The 23,539-nt window shown below is 40.1% G+C and overlaps 1 protein-coding gene across 4 annotated transcripts in view; it reads left to right on the top strand.

Annotated features, from left to right (window-relative positions):
- The window catches only part of LOC100561569 (fatty acyl-CoA reductase 1), a 98,841-nt gene that overhangs the window by 53,444 nt on the left and 21,858 nt on the right, over positions 1 to 23,539 (top strand). For all 4 annotated transcript variants that reach the window (XR_010006536.1, XM_003221371.4, XM_016993919.2 and 1 more), the window contains 6 exons: positions 6,229 to 6,404; positions 7,400 to 7,579; positions 9,414 to 9,591; positions 12,576 to 12,620; positions 14,556 to 14,674; positions 18,847 to 18,914. Coding sequence is in view for 3 of the 4 variants with exons in the window: in XM_003221371.4 (XP_003221419.2) it covers positions 6,229 to 6,404; positions 7,400 to 7,579; positions 9,414 to 9,591; positions 12,576 to 12,620; positions 14,556 to 14,674; positions 18,847 to 18,914 (766 nt within the window). In the remaining variant the exon portion in view is untranslated. The remainder of the gene's footprint in view (positions 1 to 6,228; positions 6,405 to 7,399; positions 7,580 to 9,413; positions 9,592 to 12,575; positions 12,621 to 14,555; positions 14,675 to 18,846; positions 18,915 to 23,539) is intronic.

Below are 23,539 nucleotides of genomic sequence, written 5' to 3' on the forward strand. Positions count from 1 at the left end.
ATCCTCAGGTCTCAGGATTTGCTGCAGGGAGGCGATTCCCGCTGTGGCCATCTCTGAAGAGGAGAAACACCCTTCTTTCCTTCTGCCATCTTCCCTTTCCTCACTGCTTCCAGTTTTGCCTCAGCCCTTGCTGTCTCCACATGCCCTTCTCCTCCTTCCTTAAACAGTTGTTTGTAGTACAGTGGCTGTTGCTTTTCTGTCCAGCAGATGGTGCTGTTTGTGAACCTAAGCATGGTTTTACCTGTCTCAGGTGTGACAGGTGTGTAATAGTAGGTATGTTAATATCTTAAAACATTCACCAGTTCGAATGCTATGGTGTGTCCAAATTTCGAAGCAATTGGTGAAGTAGTTTGGGAGATATGAGGTCCCTCCCAAATAGACATTACATTTTTGTTTATATGGATAAAATAGTATATCAATATACATATAAAATATAAAATAATAGACCAAAACACAGGTATCATTATTGGGAAGACTAGCAGCTGTTAAAACACATATTCTCCATAAAATTTTATTTTTATTTAGTGCAATTCCTTTAAAAATCAACATAGAAAAATTTAAGAAATGGCAAAAATAAATTAAGAATTTTTATTGCAGGATGAAAATCTGTGAAGTTTGTTAACAGTTCTAAATATGCTTGCTCCCTCTCCAAGAGGAGGCATAGACATACCAAATTTGGAACTCCATTACGATGCATTTCAACTAGTTCAACTATAGGGAATTCTGTTAGGGTCTGGTGCTCATTCTATGAGAGAGGAAAGCTAGCTCTAAGTATTTAAGTAGTCTGGAGATACCCCTGATTCAACAGCACACACAGGCAAATAGCAGAGGTTTCGTTCCAAAATCAGTAAGGCAGTTTAGCAACATAAACACGAACAGCTCTGTACAAAAATCACATTCTCTCCTTCTCTTACTCTCAGCAAATTCTCTAACGTAGATCTCTCACTTCAACCATTAACGCTGAGCAACAACACCAACAACAACAACCATGTTGGCTGTTCTGCTTTTATACAAAAGCCAGCCAATCAAATATTGTATTTTATCATCCCTTGTGCTTTGGCATTACCTCATGGTTTCATCAGACACTTAAACTTGCCTTGTCATTTTGACCTTCCATTTAGCCACCTGGATATGATGTCATACTTGGTTTCTTGCCAAATCCTGACAACTCTTCCATAGCTAGTCTTATTGCCCTTTACGTATATACATATGCAACCCATATACTACATACATATTTACAATGCAAAGTATATTCATTTTACATAAATGTTCAGTTTACATTCAATACATATATTTACATCTGTACATGGCTAATAATAATAATAATAATAATAACAACAACAACAACAACAACATACTTTATTTATATTCCACTCTATCTCCCTGAGGAGACTCAGAGCAGATTACAGGGTACATATATGGCAAACATCTAAATTAATTGTAGGGCCTTGGAGGGCCTCATTTATTTCATGGGTCTTAGTTTGGGGACCCCTGCCCTAGACAATACTTACGTACCAGTGTCTAATCTGCCTTTTTTAGGCAAGGTGATTGAGAAGGCAGTTGCCCACCCCACCCCCTGCCGGCAACTCCCGGTAGTCTTGTATGACACACACTTCCTTGGTCTATTTGAAACTAGCTTCAGAGCAGCATATGGATTTGAGACTGCTGTGGTCACTTAGTGGATGAAATATAGCTTCTTATATAAAAAAGAAGCTTTTAGGTGACATATCACAAGGTTCATTCTATCCCCAGTGCCATTGTATCCTCAAACGACATGAAACAACTTGAAGACATCATCTGGAGGCACAAAGCGGTGCTATCAGTACATTGATGACACTCAAATGTATTTCTCCATGCCTTCAAAAACAGCCTTAGCTAAGGATAGTGTGTCTCCTCTGAATTAGTGCTTGGAGGAAGCAATAGGCTGGATGACGAACTGGAAGACTTAAAGATGGTAGTGCACATGCCAGTAACCTTAAGGTTGGACTTCTGAAGTGCACTGTATGTTGGGTTACCTCTGTACTAAGTTTGGAAACTCCAATTTGTTCAAAATCCAGCAGCCAGATTGATCACAGAAATATCTAGGAGTGAATATATTACCCCTATACTAAATTCACTCCACTGATTGCCAATTAGTCTCCAGACAAAGTTATGACCTTTTAAGTTCTAAATGTTTCAGGTTAAGGTTACTGACAGGTTGTCTTCCCAGGTAAAATCTGCCCCTTAGGACTCTTAAGTACTCTTGGGAATGTTTCTTTCAGTCCACCACAACCTAACTGGCAATTGTCACGTAAAAGATCTTTTCATCAACCAGTGTAGACTATTATGTCATAATCTCTGCAAATCTCTCAGTCTTGTGCCTTCTGACCTGTGGGACAGGATTTATTACATATCGGTCTATACTAAACAGCAGGTGTAGTTTCACTGGGAAAAAACCAAAACAAAGAGAGTAGCTGGTAGTATCTATAGCTGCAGAATTCGTACAGCACAGATGGGTAGCAAATAGCCTATATCCTGTACGTGTAGCTTTTTGCAACCCGCAAATATTTCTTCCATTATTATTTTTGGCCAAAACCTAGAATTGCAACTCCCAAAATATAGAAAATTACCTCATATCAAGTCTGAGTTGGGCTCACCTAGCACACTGTTGTCAATTCCAAAGTTCAGCTGTGGCGTGATGCTCATCCTCATGTGGAAAGAGAAGCAATGCTCTTCTAAAATGAGATCTGAGCTCTTATTTTAATATAATGGGCTGTAATGAAGTATGAGTTTTGTATTCATATTTGTTGTGTTTAACTATGAGCTTGTGGTTTGGTTGGGTAGGTGTGAGATGGCGGCAGCCATTTAGTGACTCTCCTCTGAGGCAGTTGCCATGGAGATGTGGGTGGAGCCATCTGCCGAGGGGAGGAGAAGTGAAGAGGTTTTTAAAAGTGAAGCCTCAGTCTGTGCTCTGATGAGGCACAGGGAAGATTGATTCCAAGTTAATCGGATCAAGAAGACTCAATTGTTCATTTTGAGTTGGTCTCAAATAAATTTGGTGACTTATTTAATGTAGTCTGTGTCCTGGAAAGGCACAGAAATTCTGTGATAGTATATCACAGGGGTGACTGTGGTTTGAAGTCACTGGATAGTCCAAGTTTCAGACTTTGGGAACCAATCCCAGCTGGACTCACAGAGATCTATTGAAGTAACAGTTTAGAAAGGAGCAGAGGAAGAAGTTTTAACTACTTTAAGTAAAAGAAGTGATACTTTAGAGAGTTTAATTCATCTCATTCTAGTATTGTAACTGTTAATATGAATACCTCTAAGTGAAACATCTTTTGTAACCACCAAGCTTGTGCCTGAATAAAATTGATATTGTTCTTTTTACATCAAAGCCTCTGTCGTTTATATTGCGCTGCCATTTTAACACCGAATAAAGTAAAAGGCTTCCTCTGAGCTATTGGGTGGTTGAGCACTTTTATAATCTAAAGGTATCTCTCCACACAGTGGTGGCTGCATTTCCACTAATTGGTGGCAGATATCTTTTATTATTTGGGACATCTATTCATTATAAATTGGGTCTTCTACTCTACCCTCTTTTACATGGACCATTCACACACAGGGCCTTTTTCCGTTGCTGATGGAATTTGCTGAAGAAATTCAATTCCTTGAGACTGGGAAACAAGGTTGTCAGCAATTGTGACAACCTTAATATTAATATACATACTGTGCCAAAAAAAAAAACCCATTAACTTTGCCCATACATCTAATAGAATATTTTTGAATCTGTTAATATATCCCTGTCGCTTTGTTAATATATCATAATTTAGCAATTTCTCATATTTATTTATCTGGTCAGAAGCAAATTGAGAATACAGTTATAATGTATAGAAAAACCACAGGCAAAGTTAAAATTTGGCATTACACTCAATTTCCTTTGAGCAGAAGCTGACCACTTTGAGTGCCTCTGGTATTCACTTAAGTGACTCTGGTGTCACTGTAAGAGGGTTCTCCATTGTGCATATGGCTGGGGTCAGACTATATTGTAGTAAATGGTCTGTGGTTTGCTCTTCTCCACACTCTCATGTCATGGATTCCACTTTGTAGCCCCATTTCTTAAGGTTAGCTCTGCATCTTGTAATGTCAGAGCACAGTCTGTTCAGCACCTTCCAAGTCGCCCAGTCTTCTGTGTGTCCAGGGGAGAGTCATCCACTGATTGAGGTTCTGGGTTGTAACCTGCCACTTTTGGACTCTCGCTTGCTGAGGTGTTCCTGCAAGTATCTCTGTAGATCTTGGGAAGCTATTTCTTGATTTAAGGTGTTGGCTTGTTGACTGATATCCGAACAGAGGATGGGCCAGAGATGTCAATTTCTCATGCTAATTTCACCTTGAAACTTCTTTGTTCATATTATTGAAAGTCAGTGATTCTATATCTTTGAAAATATAGATGTTCTGCCATTGGCTTTTGGGTATTGGCATTTCTAATACGTATCAACTGTGTTTCCATTTGGTTTGTTGCTTATCGTCTGTCCTGTTTTAATAGCGTAGAGGAACATTGATAAGAAACAATGGTGTAGCTCATATTGGAAAATGAGTGGGCAGCCACCTGCTCCCCTGTAAATGTGGATGAAGCTATTTGGACCTGAAATCTTGCTGCCAGTAGTTGGAAAAGATTGGGTATCTGGATTTAACTGTTGAGCAGTATTCCAAAATACTTATTAAGAGCGAAGACAAACACTAAAATAGTCTAAACAATAAGGAGAATTATAATAACCATATAACATGTGTCAATACCATAATCCCCAATACAAAGCTCAATACAATGCTATGGAAAATACAATGAAAAAGGAGCAACTGCTCTTATACAGAAAGTGCCTCAGTCTAGTATCAGTCCCAATGTATGAGAGCTTCAGGGATCCAAATCCGATTGAAGAGTCCTCCATCAGGGAGTGAACGATTTGGCGGTGGGAAAAGTCCAAATAGAATTAATATCCTTCAAATCAAGGAGTGAAAAAGTCCAGTTGCAGGTACAGTGCTACAGGGATGCCCAGGTTATCTATTGCCCTGTTTTGGGAAGAAAACTCCCCTTCAGGAACTACAAGTAATGACTCACATCTATATATAAGACATAATGTAACAAGTAATAAACCAGCAATACTAAACAATGTGTTGTCAAAGGCTTTCATGGTCTAAATCACAGGGTTGTTGTATGTCTTCCGGGCTGATTCAAGTCAGGACAGGAATCTGGCAAGGCCATTAATGCTAATCATGGTGATAAATTGGAACATTCACACTGGCCTCCAAAAAACAAGAGTTCCTTCTCCCACCCTGGACCTTCCACAGATATATAAACCTCCCTTGCTTAGTTTGTTTCCAATATACCTCACAACCTCTGAGGATGCCTCCATAGATGTGGGTGAAACAACAGGAGAGAATGCTTCTGGAACATGGCCATACAGCCCAGAAAACACACAACAACCCAATACTAAAACAAACTACTTAAGATAGGAAAAACCATGAAACTACAGTAGAGTCTCACTTATCCAATGTTCTGGATTATCCAATGCATTTTTGTAGTCAATGTTTTCAATACATCTTGATATTTTGGTGCTAAATTCATAAATACTAATTACTACATAGCATTACTGCGTATTGAACTACTTTTTCTGTCAAATTTGTTGTATAACATGATGTTTTGGTGCTTAATTTGTAAAATCATAACCTAATTTGATGTTTAATAGGCTTTTCCTTAATCCCTCCTTATTATCCAACATATTCGCTTATCCAACGTTCTGCTGGCCCATTTATGTTGGAGAAGTGAGACTCTACTGTAACAGTAAACTCACACCGTACGTAATAGCATCAAGGGAAATTGACTCTGTTCATAGAAATTCTGACAGTGAGTAGTCCTAAAGGTTCAGTGGGTGGTTTTTAAAGAGTATTGAATAGTTTGAAGAAAGCAACTGACAGTAAGTGCTGCTTTCTTTAAACTATTTTGCTTGCACCTTCATCTTCATTTTCCTCAGGACTTGTGGCTTTTTAGACCTTTGGCCACAAAGCATTCCTCGAGTACAGTACAGTGAGTGAGAGTCCAATCTTACTCACAGAGAGAAGCAGAAACCCCACCATTGTTAGAAATACAGATAAAATAAAATTGTTTTATGTTTGGATTAATATTTAGCAATCTTAACAATTCCTTTTGTCACTCATTCTGTATTTATCTAAGGATTGTGTTTTGTATTGCAGTTATTTGACAAAGTCCGTGAAGAGTGCCCCAACTTCCATGAGAAAATTAAACCAATAAGTGCTGAACTCACCCATCCAAATTTGGCCATCAGCCCAAAAGACACTGCAGAGCTCCTGTCTGAAGTCAACATTATCTTCCATTGTGCTGCAACTGTTCGCTTTGATGAACCGCTGAAGTATGTTTTCCTTGCCTTGCCCTTTGTGTTTATTACAACATAATTCGAATTAGGTTGACCTGAAAGTTTTGGAATTTAGTGGGACACTTCGTAACCTATAGTACTGGAAGGATGTTCACTTTGTAAGGAAAATCAAAAGGGATAATAGTCTCTATTATTCCAGAGATAAAATAAGAAGGGTTCTATTTATTATTTATTTATTTACAGCATTTATATTCCGCCCTTCTCACCCCGAAGGGGACTCAGGGAGGATCACATTGCACACATAAAGGCAAACATTCAATGGCATGACATACAACAGAGACAGAGACAAGACGCAGGCACCGGGCTGGCCTCGAACTCATGACCTCTTGGTCAGAGTGATATGTTGAGTTGTTGCAGCTGGCTTGCTTTCCAGCTTGCGCCACAGCCCGGTCCTCTACAAATTCTACAAATTCATTTGGTTGCTCACTAGTGGTAATTCACTCAGGCAGAAAATTATGCCATGGAGCTTTGGAGAAGAGTGAGGGGAATTCTTCCACCAAAGCTCCATAGTTTCATTTTGAAGCCTTAGGAAGCAAAGGCGAGTCATGTGTCTCTGTATGAAGACTTTGTCTCTATTTCTGTGGAAAGGATATGTACATGCTGAAATGAGGATGACATAGTGAAGGAAGCTAATTCAGATAACAAAAAACCACCCATAAATGAGACTGCATGCATTTGACCTATGGTCTTATGTACACAAACTTTCTCTTATACCACACCACACATGTACTGCATTCCAAAGAAATAAGACAGTAGCAGTGACTACCAAATCTCATATAACCAAGAAACACACACAGTCTTCCATATTGAGAGGACATCTTCTCATGGGGTGACATACTGTACTTATCAAAGTTAATTTTCTTTATTTGTGTTTCAAATTTTGTTTGTCAATCCTTAATGAGGGAAACTGGTTGTAGAAATTCATACCACCCAGAGCTCTTCATAACTTTTCTATGCTTTTCTCCAACCAGGCATGCGCTTTTGCTAAATGTCAGGGGCACACAGCAGCTCCTGATGCTGGCCCACCAGATGGAGAACCTTGAGGCCTTCATCCACATTTCAACTGCCTTTGCAAATTGCAATCGGAAGTACACAGAGGAAATAATTTATCCTCCTCCCATAGAGCCCAGGAAACTGTTTGACCTTGTGGAGTAAGTAACCTTTCTTTTTGTTGCTGATCTACTTTTTGGGGAAAGGAGTATTTAAGTTCTTAGTGTATTCTGTATGCCAAACAGAAGTTAGTTAGTTTGCTGTGAGTTTTCCAGGCTGTATGGCCATGTTCCAGAAGCATTCACTCCTGGAGTGATATCAAGCCTCCTGACGGCTGCTTCTCCTCCTCCTCCTCTCCCTCTGAGCGGAGACATTCCATGTGGCACCTAGGGGTACCTTGGTGTCTTCATTTTTAGTCCTTTTCCTAGGGTTATTTGGGGTGCTGATTCAGAAAATTGCATTGGATAGACCACATCAGTTCTAAATTATTAAATATGGTTTTCTGTGGGTGAGCAGATGATGACTACCAGACAGGGGCGGTTCACCCCCCAGGCAAACTAGGCATTTGCCTGTGGCGCCATCTTGTTGGGGGCACCGTTCAGGCAAATCCTGGCTCTGCCAGGAATGTGTTCCTCGGCGCTCTGCAGACCAGAGAAGCGGTGCCCGCTTCTCTGGTCTGCAAAGCACTGAGGAATGGCTTCCTTCTCGGCAGGAAGGCATTTCTCAGCACTTTGCAGACCCCTCCCCTCCCTGCTGCTCAGCCCCCCCCCCCCCCAGTTTGGCCGAAATTCTGATTGCCTACTCTAAAAAAAAATTACCTAAGGATGGAGATGCAGTCTTTCAGATAATCGAGGCCTGAGCCATATAGGGCTTCAAGGGTTCTGACCAGCACTTTGAATTGTGCCTGGAAACAAACCAGTAGCCTTTGAGGCTGTTTTAACAATGAAATTATATGATCCCCTGTAACTGGCCTCAGACAAAACCTAAGACAAAAAAGAGAACTTGCATAAAATTTTTCACAAAATATACATTATATATAAAAAGGTAAAGGTAAAGGTTTCCCCTGATGTTAAGTGCAGTTGTGTCCAACTCTGGGGGTTGGTGCTCATCTCCATTTCTAAGCCGAAGAGCCGCTGTTGTCCGTAGACACCTCCAAGGTCATGTGGCCGGCATGACTGCATGGAGCGCCGTTATCTTCCCGCCGGAGCAGTACCTATTGATCTACTCACATTGGCATGTTTTCAAACTGCTAGGTTGGCAGAAGCTGGAGCTAACAGCGGGAGCTCACTCCGCTCCCCGGATTTGAACCTGGGACCTTTCGGTCTGCAAGTTCAGCAGCTCAGGGCTTTAACACACTGAGCCACCGGAGGCTCCACATTAAATATAACACCATTGGCCTGGGGCTGTGGCGCAGACGGGAGAGCAACCAGCTGCAATTAACTGCAATCAGTCACTCTGACTAGGAGGTCACAAGTTCGAGGCCCGCTCGGAGCTATGTTGTTTTTCTTTGTCCTATGTTGAAAAGGCATTGAATGTTTGCCTATATGTGTAATGTGATCCGCCCTGAGTCCCCTTCGGGGTGAGAAGGGCGGAATATAAATGCTGTAAATAATAATAATAATAATAAATAATAATGTATATACAACTATATCCTGCATATTCGCTTGAGCTGCAGTAGAATCATAGAATAGTACAGTTGGAAAAGACCTCACGGGCCATCCAGTCCAACCCCCTGCAATAAGGTATATGTTTATACAAACTTATAAAGATATTAATTTTGTGGTCATCTGCAAATAATGTACATATGTGAAATTCTTGCAACAAATTCAATTTTTGTACAATGTCCAAAAGGATACAGATAGTGAAATAGTTACAATTTAAAAAAATGTATTTGTTAGTTTGATAGATAACAGTGCTGACAGGTTCATTTATTTTAGTACCCATATCACTAGTCTGTTTCCTCCTGCTCACACCCATGTATTATGTTCCCATTAGGTGGATGGATGAGTCCCTCATTGAAGAGATCACACCCAAGCTGATTGGAGACTGGCCCAATACCTACACATTCACCAAAGCCTTGGCAGAATATCTGCTACAGCAAGAGAAAGGAAACATACATGTTGCCATCATCCGGCCATCTATTGTGGGAGCCAGCTGGAACGAGCCTTTTCCTGTAAGCCTGATTGCTCTTCCTTTTTACTGAGGATGCTGACAATGCAACCTGTAGCTGTTGATTTTCTCCCAGCCATCTAACAGAGTATTCCATGACTTTCCTTAGCATGGGGCTACACTGAATTAACTCGATGGATATCCAGGAGCAACTCATCAGGCAGTGTGAGCTATTGAGCTTGTGTAGATGAGCCCTCTTTCATCTTGACATATTGTAGGAGAAGACGGACTTCTAGAGTGAATAGGCATGAAAGTATCTCCTAAGAACCATGAAACTTCAATGACTTTTCTATATTTTCTATATTTCTTGTTCTACATTTAGATATAAGGCCCTGACTTGCACTATAGCATCAGGTACCCACTGCTGCCAGCAGGTTTGGGGTGTTGTGAGAGTTTTATGTGGTGTAAACTGCTGTGGATCTCCTTCTTTGGGAGGCAGCTAGGATATATAAAAAATATTTTCCCTTATTTTATTTTTATTGCCAGGCAAAGGAAGTAACTGGTGGGTCCTGTGCACTGGACTTGGGGGGAGACGGAGGAGCAGAGGGGGGACCTATTGATATTTTACCTGAGGCAGAAAAACGTCTTGGTCCACACTGGATCTGGATATCCAATATTTTGCTCTGTGCTCAATATACCAGGCCCACGTGTTTTTAAAAAATATTTTTATCAATATTATATTTCATTTTATGAGCATATTTTGTACATTTAATACATACAAATCCCGGGAGCGGAATGACCACCCGCTGTTAGCCCCAGCTCCTGCCAACCTAGTAGTTCGAAAACATGCTAATGTGAGTAGATCAATAGGTACCGCTCCAGCGGGAAGGTAACGGCGCTCCATGCAGTCATGCCGGCCACATGACCTTGGAGGTGTCTACAGACAACGCCGGCTCTTTGGCTTAGAAATAGAGATGAGCACCAACCCCCAGAGTCGGTCACGACTGGACTTAACGTCGGGGGGGGGGGGGGAACCTTTACCTTTAATACATACACAACATTTATCTATAGCTCCATTTCTCCGCCCCCTTCTTATTTCTCATTCTACCTCCATTCTATATTATCCACTCATTTATCTAATGTCTCTTAATTCTGTTCACTTTTTTGTTTTTGTTTTTTCTCTCCTCTCCCCTCCCCGCCGCCTCCCCCACCGCATCGCCATTCCCATACCACAGTTTCCATTAGAACTCTAGCTTCATCCATGAGGTCAGCTGTTCCTATCTCTGTACAATATTTACATTGGCTTTGCCTCTTTTTATCCATTCTGTATATATCGACCATTTCTCTTTTAAAAAATTCTCATTTTATCATCCTTCTTAACCTGACAGATTACATTTGCTATAATTTCTAATTGGACCTGATCAAACAAGTAATTGTTCCAGTTTGCCATATTCCATTTTTTTTCATCTTTCCAACCCCAAGCTACCCTGTTTCCCCTAAAATAAGACATCCCCAGAAAATAAGACCTAGTAGAGGTTTTGCTGAATTGCTAAATATAAGGCCTCCCCTGAAAGTAAGACCTAGCAAAGTTTGTGTTTGAAAGCATGCCCGCCGAACAGAACACCAGAGCATGCAGGATTGGTAAATGTACATACCATAGAGTGTTGTACATGAAAATAATGGTAGTAACAAGAAACTCTTGATGGGATTCCCAGTTTGTCTGGTTATGCTGGTTTGTGATGACAACTACTGTATAGTATATAATAAATGTTCATTTTTTTGTTCAACAATAAATGTGAATTCTTCTTCATGGAAAAATAATACATCCCCTGAAAATAAGACCTAGAGCATCTTTGGGAGCAAAAATTAATATAAGACACTGTCTTATTTTCGGGGAAACGCGGTATTAGGTCTTTCCTGTAAGAATCATTGCTTTGAATAAATCTTGATATTTTAAATTGATATTATTGTTCCCTAATATTCTCATCAACATCAGCTCCATATTTACTTGAAGTAGTATTTTAAATGTTTTATCCATTTTTTCCATTATTTGTTTTCAAAATGTTTTTGCCATGGGACATTCCCACCACATGTGAGCATACCATTCTTTGCATAATCCACATGTTGAACTTTTACCAATAATAATATTGGAAAGTTGTGCTGGGGTACGACACCATTTCCAAATGAATTTCCTTTCCATTTCTTTGCACTTCTCTATTTTTATTTTCCTAGCCCCCTTTTTGAAGTCCTCTATTATTTGTCTTAGGAGCCCCGGTGGCGAAGTGCGTTAAAGCACTGAGCTGGAGACCGAAAGGTCCCAGGTTCAAACCCCGGGAGCGGCGGGAGCGGCCGCTGTTAGCTCCAGCTCCTGCCAACCTAGTAGTTCGAAAACATGCCAATGTGAGTAGATCAATAGGTACCGCTCCGGCGGGAAGGTAAGGGCGCTCCATGCAGTCATGCCGGCCACATGACCTTGGAGGTGTCTACGGAGAATGCCGGCTCTTCGGCTTAGAAATGGAGATTAGCACCAACCCCCAGAGTCAGACATGACTGGACTTAAAGTCAGGGGAAACCTTTACCTTTACCTATTATTTGGCTTATAAGTACTTCCTCTTTTGCCATTCATCTTGTAATGTTCTTATGATATATTCCTCATCTTTGATCATCCCTTTGTATATTACTCCAACCAGCCCTTTCTCTGAACTCTGTGCTTTTCTGATTATGTCTTCCATCATACTCTCCTTACATTCTCCATATTTTCCTTGTTTCAATTTATTATATAACCCTAAATATCCTAATCCAATTTTTCCCATCTTGTCTATTATTCTATTTATGGGAATAAGATGGGTGTTTATATAATATACATCTTACATTTTACATAATATAAATCCCATAATATACATTTTACATAATATAAATCCCATAATATCCTTTGTCCTGCCAGGCCCACATGTGACTTGCACACTGACAGACTGAAAGGATCTATGTATAATCTCAATACCCCATCCCACTGATAACCCACATTTTTTCCATTCTGTTTTTCTTTAGGGTTGGATTGACAATATCAACCACTTCAATGGTTTCCTTATTGCGGTATGTATAGTTCATACTTTTTCTGAAAAGTAAGATCAATAAATTGTGATCATTGTAAGCTATAGCAGCAGGAGGAACAACAGAGGTACAGGAGGAGAGTAGTAGAGATTTCATGAACAACATACTGGGGCATGTAATTGTGCTTCTCCCCACACATAGTCTCTCCACTCTTCCTCCACTGCTGGAGCTTCAATGAAAAGAAATGAACATTGCCAGGTGAGTGGTAATGAGGTTTTGGATTTCAGATGGCAACAGCTTTATTAGTTACACCCATCTTCATCCCATATGCTAGGGGAAGTTGTGCAAGATGGCAGTAACTGGCATCCATATAGACAGAAGCCATTGTCTGATTCCAGCTGCCACATGGGGATGAGTCAACAATAACAGGACTCAGAGCGGAACCTGTCATGGATGCGTCAACCACTAAAGTCTCACAAGGAAATCTGTGGTGTTGGGAAAGTTTTTGGGTTTTCCACAAATTGATCAATGTGAATGGCCAGACAACCACTCCGAAAGTTAAGACACATTTAAATGCTTGAATACCAAACTTAAGATTGTGTCACAAGATAGGACTACACTAGAATCCATGCGTACAGCTGAAATGATGAAACAGAAAGTAGAGAAGGCTGTCAAAAGAAGACTGGTTGTACTTACAACCAGGGAGCAGGTTTTCAAGTGGACTTCAGCAATCTATATATATAAAAGAGTGATGGAATCCTGGCGACCGCCAAAACAACAAAACTAAACACCCCACAACCTCGAAAATTGACAATACAACCAATCATCCACGCCTCTAGGTTGATACAACAAAAAGAAAAGAAAAATAAAGTCCTAATTAGAGGGAGAGGAATAATTGTTTTTATCCAATTGCTGCCAGTTAGAAGGCTAAGCTCTGCCCACTTGGTCTCCTAGCAACCCACTCACCCAGGGGACAGGCAGAGTTAGGCCTCACTTAGGCCTCTTCCACACTGCCTATAAAATACAGATTATCAGATTTTAACTGGATTAGATGGCAGTGTAGACTCAAGGCCCTTCCACACAGCTATATAATTCATATAATCTTATATTATCTGCTTTAACTGGATTATCTGGACTCCACACCTTTACCCTTTACCTTAACTACCACCAATTCCTCAATACTTTATTTCCCATACCACCATACTTCGCCACAGCAACGCGTGGCCGGGCACAGCTAGTGGCACTATAAAGTCCTGATTCCTATCAGCAAACCTCCTGTCATTCGAAATAACAATACCCAAAAATCAGCTGTAGAACATTTCAACCTTGCTGGAGGCACAATAATAGATTTAGGGGTCTTTGAATAAGGAAATGAAAAGGGAAGTCTAGGAAAAAAACTGCTGAATTGCATTATTCACAAATACTAACCCATTAGCAGAAATATGAACAAACACAATGGCTTCACAGCATACTAAATATACATATAACAGTCCTTGCTACATCACACAAGCAATCTCCTTTGCCCCTATCTACAGAGCAATTGAACTGCATTGTAAGACTGCACACTCACCATATAATGCATTATAATGGGAAGCTGATGGTGGTTCACTGATTTATAGCTTTTACACTTCAGTGCTAGTTAACCACTGCAAAGATCTGAAAGACCAGTGTCACCTTAGGCAGTCTTTGGAAATTTGAAGCATTTGCATCTTTCTGGATCCTATTATAGTCCACCCCTCCAATAACTGTATAAATATGCTTTACAGCTCAAACCTTAATATCACCAGGTACTGCATCCGAAGAAGCAGCTTTATATCATGGAACTACATGCATTTTTACTGAATTTTTTAAAACAGTGTTAAAGGTGCTGCCACGTTTCTTTTCTTTTTTGTTCCTCCCGCTTTCTGATTCTTTTATCATCTGCTTTGTCACTTAGCAATGATGTTCTGCTAACTGGCTTTTTCTCTTATCATGCAGGCTGGAAAAGGAATTATACGGACTATAAAATGCAATCTAGAAGCAGTAGCGGATATTGTTCCTGTAGATGTTGCTATCAATTTAACCCTTGCCGCTGGATGGCACACTGCAGTAAACAGGTAGGACAATATCAAGATATGCATTTGCTGAACTATTGGTGGGGACTGAAAGGGTTACAAAAGCAGTGAGATAATGTCATAGAATGTAAGGAATTTCGTCATGTAATTTTCAGTCGGGCTAAACAGCCATGGAGGCCCATGAAAGGTTTTTGTACCGCAACATGTCAGAGTAATTTGCAGTGCAGCAGTAGTTGGATGGAATCAGTGGAACACAGAATGAAGAGACATTAGAGACTATGGTAAAACTATATACAAGTTTTACTGACTTCAGTAATAATCAAGACAAACAAGCTTGCAGACAATGGACGAACACAGGACTTGACTCTTACTCCAGGCAGATAGAACTCGACTCAACTCAGAACTGAATGCAATCAGCAATGCACACACTTGTGTCTGGACACTCCCTGGTTCCAGCCACACATCAAGGTCAACACAGCTTCTTAGTAATTAACTCTTTCCAGACTATAGTACACTCTGGATGATGCAATCAGTATGCAATACAGGAAAGACACAAATTTCATTTAAACACTATCTATACACAAATCCCACATTAACACAACATTCTTCAGTTCTATCCACCAAATGGTGAGGACTTTTTGAAACAAGTCAAAAAAGATCTCAAAAGTCATAGTTTCCCACTTTCGAAGTGACAGTGGCTTTGTGTATACAGTGTTCCCTCACTATTTCACATTTCGCGGATTCGCTGTTTCGTGATTTTTCAATAAACTTTATAAATCAGAAAAAAATTACAATTTACAGCCTAAGGAAGGGAGGAAGGAGAAGCCAAAGGATGAGAAAAGGAGCCCAAGCGGAAATGGGAGGAGAAGGAGGCGATTTATCAACACACGATTGGTTGAGAAAGACTTAAAATAATGTATAACTATTAAAATAATGTATAAATATTAAAATTAATATAGTGGCCCTACTTCGCGGATTTTCACTTATTGCGGGTGGTTCTGGAACCTAATCCCAACGATAAGTGAGGGAACACTGTATAAAGCAATGTTTCCCAAACTTTTTATTATAAGGGACATTGTTTTTCTGTAATGTAACATAGCAGCGAATCATAGAGTTGGAAGACAAAACAAGTGCCATGCAGTCCAACCCCCTGCCTTGCAGGATAACACAATCAGCGCAACTCTAGGCTACATCAACAGAGATTGATGGCATAAATCAGGGGAAGTGTGTTAAAGCACTGAGCTGCTGAACATACAGACCAAAACGTCCTAGGTTCAAATCCCGGGAGCAGAGTGAGCGCCCGCTGTTGCTCCAGCTTCTGCCAACCTAACAGTTCGAAAACATGCCAGTGTGAGTTGATCAATAGGTACCGCTCCGGCGGGAAGGTAACGGCGCGCCATGCAGTCATGCCGGCCACATGACCTGGAGGTGTCTATGGACAATGCCGGCTCGTCGGCTTAGAAATGGCACCAACCCCCAGAGTCAGACATGACTGGACTTAACATCAGGGGAAACCTTTACCTTTACTGTCTGTGTAGATGAAGAAATACCCATATGCAGTGCTTGAGCACACATACTAAAAAAAAAAAGGCTGTGGCCCTCAGAAAACAGAGGATTTGCCAGACTTTGGTGATGGGAATACTTTGTTGGGAGGTGTTAGCTGGCTCTGACTGTTTCCTGTCTGGAATTCCCCTGTTTTCAGAGTGTTGTTCTTTATTTAGTGTTCTGATTTTAGAGATTGTATTGTTCTGTTTTATTATACCACAGTAATTTTTATATATTCTGATTTTAGTGTTTTTGAATACTTGGAGCTAGGTTGTGTTCATTTTCATGGTTCACAGCAACACAATAATAATAATAATAATAATAATTATTATTATTATTATTATTATTATTATTATTATTATTATTATTATTATTATGACTTTGGTAATCACACTGCTTCTCTCCCTTCTCAGCTTCCTTTCTGGAAGAATCCTTTCTTGGGAGGTTTTAGCCCTGATTGTTTCCTTTCTAGAATTCCCAATTTCCCTGCTTTCAGAGTGTTGCTCTTTATTTACTGTCCTGGTTTTAGAGATTATATTGTTCTGTATTATATCACAGTAGTTATTACACATTATATTTATAATCTTATATTATCTGCTTAGAACTGGATTATATGAGGCCCCTTCTACACAGCTGTTTAAAATCCATATTGAACTGGATTATATGGCAGTGTGGACTCAAGATAATCCAGTTCTAAGCAGATACTTTGGATTATATTCTGGATAATATTGCTGTGTGGGACGGCCTTGAGTCTACACTGCCATATAATCCAGTTCAAATCAGATAAGCTGTATTTTATAGGCAGTGTGGATCAGGCCTAAGTAAGAGAGGCTGGACAGGGGGAGTGTGTCCCTGCTGGTTCTGCTGGACCTCACAGCGGCCTTTGCCATCTTGGCTGAAAGTTGCTGGGATATGAAGAGGGCGGGGCCTAAAGGCAGCAGAGGGGGCTAAAGGCAGTAGAGCCTACCTTTCTAACTGGCAGTTAAGGGGAGAAAGGCTCTTTCTCATTCTCTGTAATTTGGACTATTTTTCTAGGGTTTTTTGATGTAAAAACACAGACCGGATGACTATGTCTTTTGTGGCCAAATTTGGTGTTATTTGCTCAAGTAGTTTTGTTGTTAAAGTTAAGGGGAAAACGGTCAGAACATTTTTATATATATAGATCTGCATTCCTTAGGAAATCGAATCCCAGTTACTGTCTTTGTAAACAGAAGCCAAATTCTGATTGGGGTGCTCAGCTACTGTAACAGTTTATTATATAGCAGCTGTGAAGAAAATAAGACTGATGCATTGCTGTCATTGTCAGAAGAGGTATCATCCCAGTTCAATCTGCATTATAATGTCAGTGTAAATGGGGCCTAAATCTCTAAGGTCTGGCTTTTGAGGGGACCTTTTAACCACAAGTGTCTGGCTTCAAAAATCACTGACACAACAACAACAACAACAACAATAATAATAATAATAATACTTTATATTCTGCTCTATCTCCCCATGGGGGCTCAGGGCAGAACACACAAATGGCAAGCATTCAATCTCATTATTTATTTTTATTTATTTACAGTATTTATATTTCGCCCTTCTCACCCCGAAGGGGACTCAGGGCGGATCACATTACATATATAAGGCAAACATTCAATGCCTTTAACATAGAACAAAGACAAGACAAACATAGGCTCCGAGCTGGCCTCGAACTCATGACTCTTGGTCAGAGTAATTTGTTGCAGCTGGCTGTTCACCAGCCTGCACCACAGCAAGGACAGATATTACAGACAGAAGTAAAGGCATTTCCCATCTTTCCATTTCCGGCATCTTGGAGGCTCTGCTCGACTCCGGCCACGAGGGAGCGCTGTTGCTTCATCTTCCATGCTGAGGAGCTTTGTCATCCTTAAGACATCCTCCCAATCAATGTCCTTAAGAGCGCTTTTATTACTTCCCTGCTAAAACAGTACCTATTTATATACTCGCATTTCTGCTTTCAACCTGCTAGGTGGGTAGGGAGCAGGGGCTGATGGCAGGTGCTCACCCTGACCCGGATTTAAACTGGGATTTTCTGCAGCTAGCGGTTTAGCCTACTGTGCTAAGCCCGGCCTTTGAAAATATACAGTGTTCTAAGCCAACTCCAAGGATCCATACAGTGGATAGGCACTGAGGCAATAGGCTGTTTAGAGGCAACAATTTTAATTTCCTGACAAGAAGTGTATCTGCACTGTTGAATTAATGGAGCTCAACACTGCTTTAACTACCATGGCTCAATGTTATGGAATCCTGGGAGCTGTAGTTTGTCAGGCCCTAGCCCTCTTTAGCAGAGAAGGGCCTTCTACAACAACTCCCCGGATTCCACATCATTGAGCCATATCAGTTAAAGCAGTGTCAAACTGCATTATTTCAGCAGTTTAGATATCCTTAGTGACACTATCTTCCATCTTTTATTTGTGAGCCATGCACTTGCAGCCTTTCCTCCCCTGGGGCCTCATACATTACACAGTGGAGGGTCTCTGGGTAATTCATTACTAAAAAGTAAAGCTTCCTGAAATGTTCCTCCAATTTAAATTTAGAAAAAAATGTTTGAAAAATGCTGAGATAGCATTATAAACAGAAGGATATTGTGTTTGTTGCCTACATCCTCATGCATGACAAACTCTCTTTTTATCTCCTTGCTTATTTTTCAGACCTAAATCAATGTTGATATACAATTGTACAACTGGTGGCATAAATCCATTTCATTGGGGAGAAATGGGTAAGTTATCATTGCAATGCAGATCCCAACAAATTCACACCAGATTTTAGGTATGACATATAGTTTTTGGACTCCATTACTATAATTCTGTAAGCAAGCCTGGTCCATTCAAATCTCCTGTTGTCCACCAGTGTTCTTTGTTCTCACATAGATTTGATGAGTTATAAGGTGAATTCATATTGATTACGCTTAGAAGTTTTTAAACTGGCTGGATGGCCCTCTGTTGTGAATACTTTGATTGTGTCTCCCTGCATGGAAGGATGGGGTTTGAGTGCGTGGTCCTTGTGGTCTCTATCAACTTTTTGACTCTTTGAACCATGGAAGCTTTTTATTTGCTGTGTCAGATTTATTTTTTTGTCAAAATAGTTTAGAATTATCTTGCATTTTTACAAATACTTATGCAATATGCAAATATACTTAAAACAATAAAATTATTTTAAAAATTGACACTGTGCAAACAAGGGATATAATGTACTTAATATTTTAGGAATATAAATATTTACAGAACTTTATCTCACTAGTGTACTGACTCACAAAATGGGTACATTTTTAAAGAATTACCCATGTTTTCTTGTCTGCCTTCAAGTCGTTTTACAAATACTTAAACCTTAGTTTCTTGAGAATATATTATATATGAACATATTATATGCTTGATGTCATTTTCAGTTTGGTATGAGATTAATTCCAGTTATTAACTCTGAATAATAATAATAATAATAATAATAATAATAATAATAATAATAACAACAACAACAACAACAACAACAAAGTTCTGGAACATAACACACCAAACATCACAGTTGTGGAAAAGAAAAAGGTTTGGATCATTGATGTCGCCATCCCAGGTGACAGTCGCATTGACGAAAAACAACAGGAAAAACTCAGCCACTATCAGGACCTCAAGATTGAACTTCAAAGACTCTGGCAGAAACCTGTACAGGTGGTCCCGGTGGTGATGGGCACACTGGGTGCCATGCCAAAAGATCTCAGCCAGCATTTGGAAACAATAGACATTGACAAAATCATGATCTGCCAACTGCAAAAGGCCACCCTACTGGGATCTGCACGCATCATCCAAAAATACATCACACAGTCCTAGACACTTGGGAAGTGTTCGACTTGTGATTTTGTGATACGAAATCCAGCATATATATCTTGTTTGCTGTGTCATAATAATATAATAATAATAATACTGTGGGACTTCCGAAACCATTGATCATATCCTCAGCTGCTGTAAGAAAATCGCACAGACAGACTACAAACAGAGGCACAACTATGTGGCCCAAATGATTCATTGGAACTTATGCCTCAAGTACCACCTCCCTGCAGTAAAGAACTGGTGGGGTCACAAACCTGCAAAAGTATTGGAAAATGAGCACGCAAAGATACTGCGGGACTTCCGAATCCAGACTGACAAAGTTCTGGAACACAACACACCAGACATCACAGTTGTGGAAAAGAAAAAGGTTTGGATCATTGATGTTGCCATCCCAGGTGACAGTCACATTGACGAAAAACAACAGGAAAAACTCAGCCACTATCAGGACCTCAAGATTGAACTTCAAAGACTCTGGCAGAAACCAGTACAAGTGGTCCTGGTGGTGATCGGCACATTGGTGCCGTGCCAAAAGATCTCAGCTGGCATTTGGAAACAATAGACATTGACAAAATTACGATCTGCCAACTGCAAAAGGCCACCCTACTGGGATGTGCACGCATCATCCGAAAATACATCACACAGTCCTAGACACTTGGGAAGTGTTCAACTTGTGATTTTGTGATACGAAATCCAGCATATTTATCTTGTTTGCTGTGTCATACAATGTTGTTGTGTCAATAATAATAGTAATAGCAACAACAACAATGTATTTCTCTTTCTCCCAGGAATGGGACTCAAACTGGTTTACAACATATATAAAAATTATAATAAAATTATGAATACAAGCATTATTTTAAAAGGCAGATCAATAATGGATGCATTTAAATTCAAAATTAAAAAATAAATTAATTATAAGACAATATGAGCAATAAACAATGAAGAGATAATGAAAAACCCATTCTGTTCACTTTCCAATATCTGGTGGCACAAGAAAGTCTTTTTGCCACTCTTGGGCCTTTAGATAAATAGAACTTGTTCTGGGTTTTCTGCTCATATGGCTTCACAGGAGACAAACTCATTTTCACTGAGGGCTGTGTCAGTCTTATGGCTGCCATCAAAGGGCCATTTGTAATTGTAAGGGAAATTCTGGGAAATGTAGTTTAAGGAAGCTGGATCTCTTTAGCTGAAAGTTCCAGAGGCCCTGCCCATGGGCCGAATATGGCTCACCATGTCATTTTATGTGGCCCTCAAGGATTTCAATGCCAGGGCAACATAGTTACACTTGGTCTCCTAGCAACCCACTCAGCCCAGGACCACTTCAATCAGGCCTCTTCCACACTGCCTATAAAATAAGATTATCTGATTTCAACTGGATTATCTGGCAGTGTAGACTCAAGATGAGCACCAACCCCCAGAGTCAGACACGACTGGACTTAATGTCAGGGGAAAACCTCTACCCTTTACCTTAACTACCACCAATTCCTCAATACTTTATTTCCCATACCACCATACTTCACCACAGCAACGCGTGGCCGGGCACAGCTAGTATACATATAAATGTATATGATTTACACATACAGATTTATTCCAGATTGTGCATATCTGCTGCTTTCTTTTGCTGCTTAGATACTGGAACATTATTTTTAAAATGACACCCTGAATAGCATCAGATTTTTAGGTTTTTGCTTTCATGCTTTTACCTAAGAAATAATATGTAGTGGCAGACCATATACACCTCCCAGTAGAATAGAAATCAAAGACAGATGTGATTTTTACAGTGGCAACATTTAGAGTAGTTTTAGGTTTGCTAGTTATTGCAAAAATGAAATATGCCTAAGTCCAAAACTTATCTGTTCATCCGCTGTAAAGTCTTTATCAACCATCCTGGAAGAGGAATTTAACAGTATAAAGCTTACTAATTATATTCAATTTGCTGATCATGGTAGGAGCTAGCAATATCATTATTCCTTCTTTCTTTAAACATAGGGAAAGTGGCAGCCAGTCATGCTTAGGTGGGATGCATTTCATTTATTTTGCCAGATTGGTTCCCATCAGCTAGTGTTTGTTAATGTACTTGGGAAGAATGTAAATACAGGATGGTGGTCCATTTTAGTTAATTGGCCAGATCATTTACCGTTGAAACAGGTGGCCTTTCTGGCAAAAGCCCAGAAACACGTGTATCTCTTCTTTCACATACAGTGCACAGAAATAAGGTCCCACATGATTCAGGAGAAATATCAGAGTCCAACCATGAGAATTGAATCTTGATGAGGTCAAAGCTAGCTGAATCTTGCAGATATTTGTCATCACTTGCTGTCAAGTCGATTTTGACTTACAGTGGCCTCTTATGTGCCCCAATCATCAACTGGCCTGTGAACATTTGCTGGGATTTCTGACTTGACCTGATGACAACCTGGTTCTTTGATTACTTGCTGTCTCAAATTTATATTTGACAAGATGATCCCATTGGCATTCAATCTGCAGGCTCTCTTGCCAAGAGACAGCTATGTGTAGTAGGCTTGTGCATTTCACCTAAATCTCGATCCATTTCTGCAGGCTGGATACTGTTATCCGTTTTCGCATGACTCCTGAAAATGGGTGGGTAGCCGGATAGCTGTTTTCGGTCTGTAGTAGAAAAATGCAGCTAGAGCTGGCCTATTGGCAGCAATGAGGAACTTACAAGGCTCCCCTTTCTGTTTCTGGGAACCTTTCTGTTTTTTCTTCAAGGAAATGTATGTTTCATCCAGCAAATCAAGTTGGCTATAGTCTCTTCAGTGATTCAACTTTCCTACAGCATTTGAATATTTCCTCAAAAATGCTGTATTAATCCTTACACTGTATAGAGGGTACTGGAGTCACACTTGGTACTTTCCATTCTAGTTAATGATCTGTTTCTAACTGTTTTCCACGATTCCAGAGGAAGATTATAATTTACTCATTCAGTAAATGCAGATGATACTGTATCCAATCACGCTGGAGTTTTATGTTGGTTGGGGAAAGTTTTGTTAGTACTCTTAACAGCTTGCCTTAGCGGACTAAGTTCAATCTATATATATAAAAGAGTGATGACATCAGGGCAGCGGACAAAACAACAAAACTACAGGCCCCCCAACCTCGAAATTTGACAACACAACCCATCATTCACGGCTCTAGGTTGATACAACAAAAAGAAAAGAAAAATAAAGTCCCAATTACAGGGAGAGGAATAATTGTTTTTATCCAATTGCTGCCAGTTAGAAGGCTAAGCTCCGCCCACTTGGTCTCCTAGCAAACCTACTCAGCCCAGGGGACAGGCACAATTAGGCCTCACTTAGACTTCTTCCACAGATTATCAGATTTTAACTGGATTATATGGCAGTGTAGACTCAAGGCCCTTCCACATCTGTATAACTCATTTAGAATCTTATATTATCTGCTTTGAACTGGATTATCTTGACTCCACACTGCCATATAATCCACTTCAGTGTGCATACTAAACATAAAGACAACCATACAACAGACATTCAATACCACCACTACCTCAACA

The sequence above is a fragment of the Anolis carolinensis genome, chromosome 5 (assembly GCF_035594765.1).
Source record: "Anolis carolinensis isolate JA03-04 chromosome 5, rAnoCar3.1.pri, whole genome shotgun sequence".
NCBI classification, from domain to species: domain Eukaryota; kingdom Metazoa; phylum Chordata; class Lepidosauria; order Squamata; family Dactyloidae; genus Anolis; species Anolis carolinensis.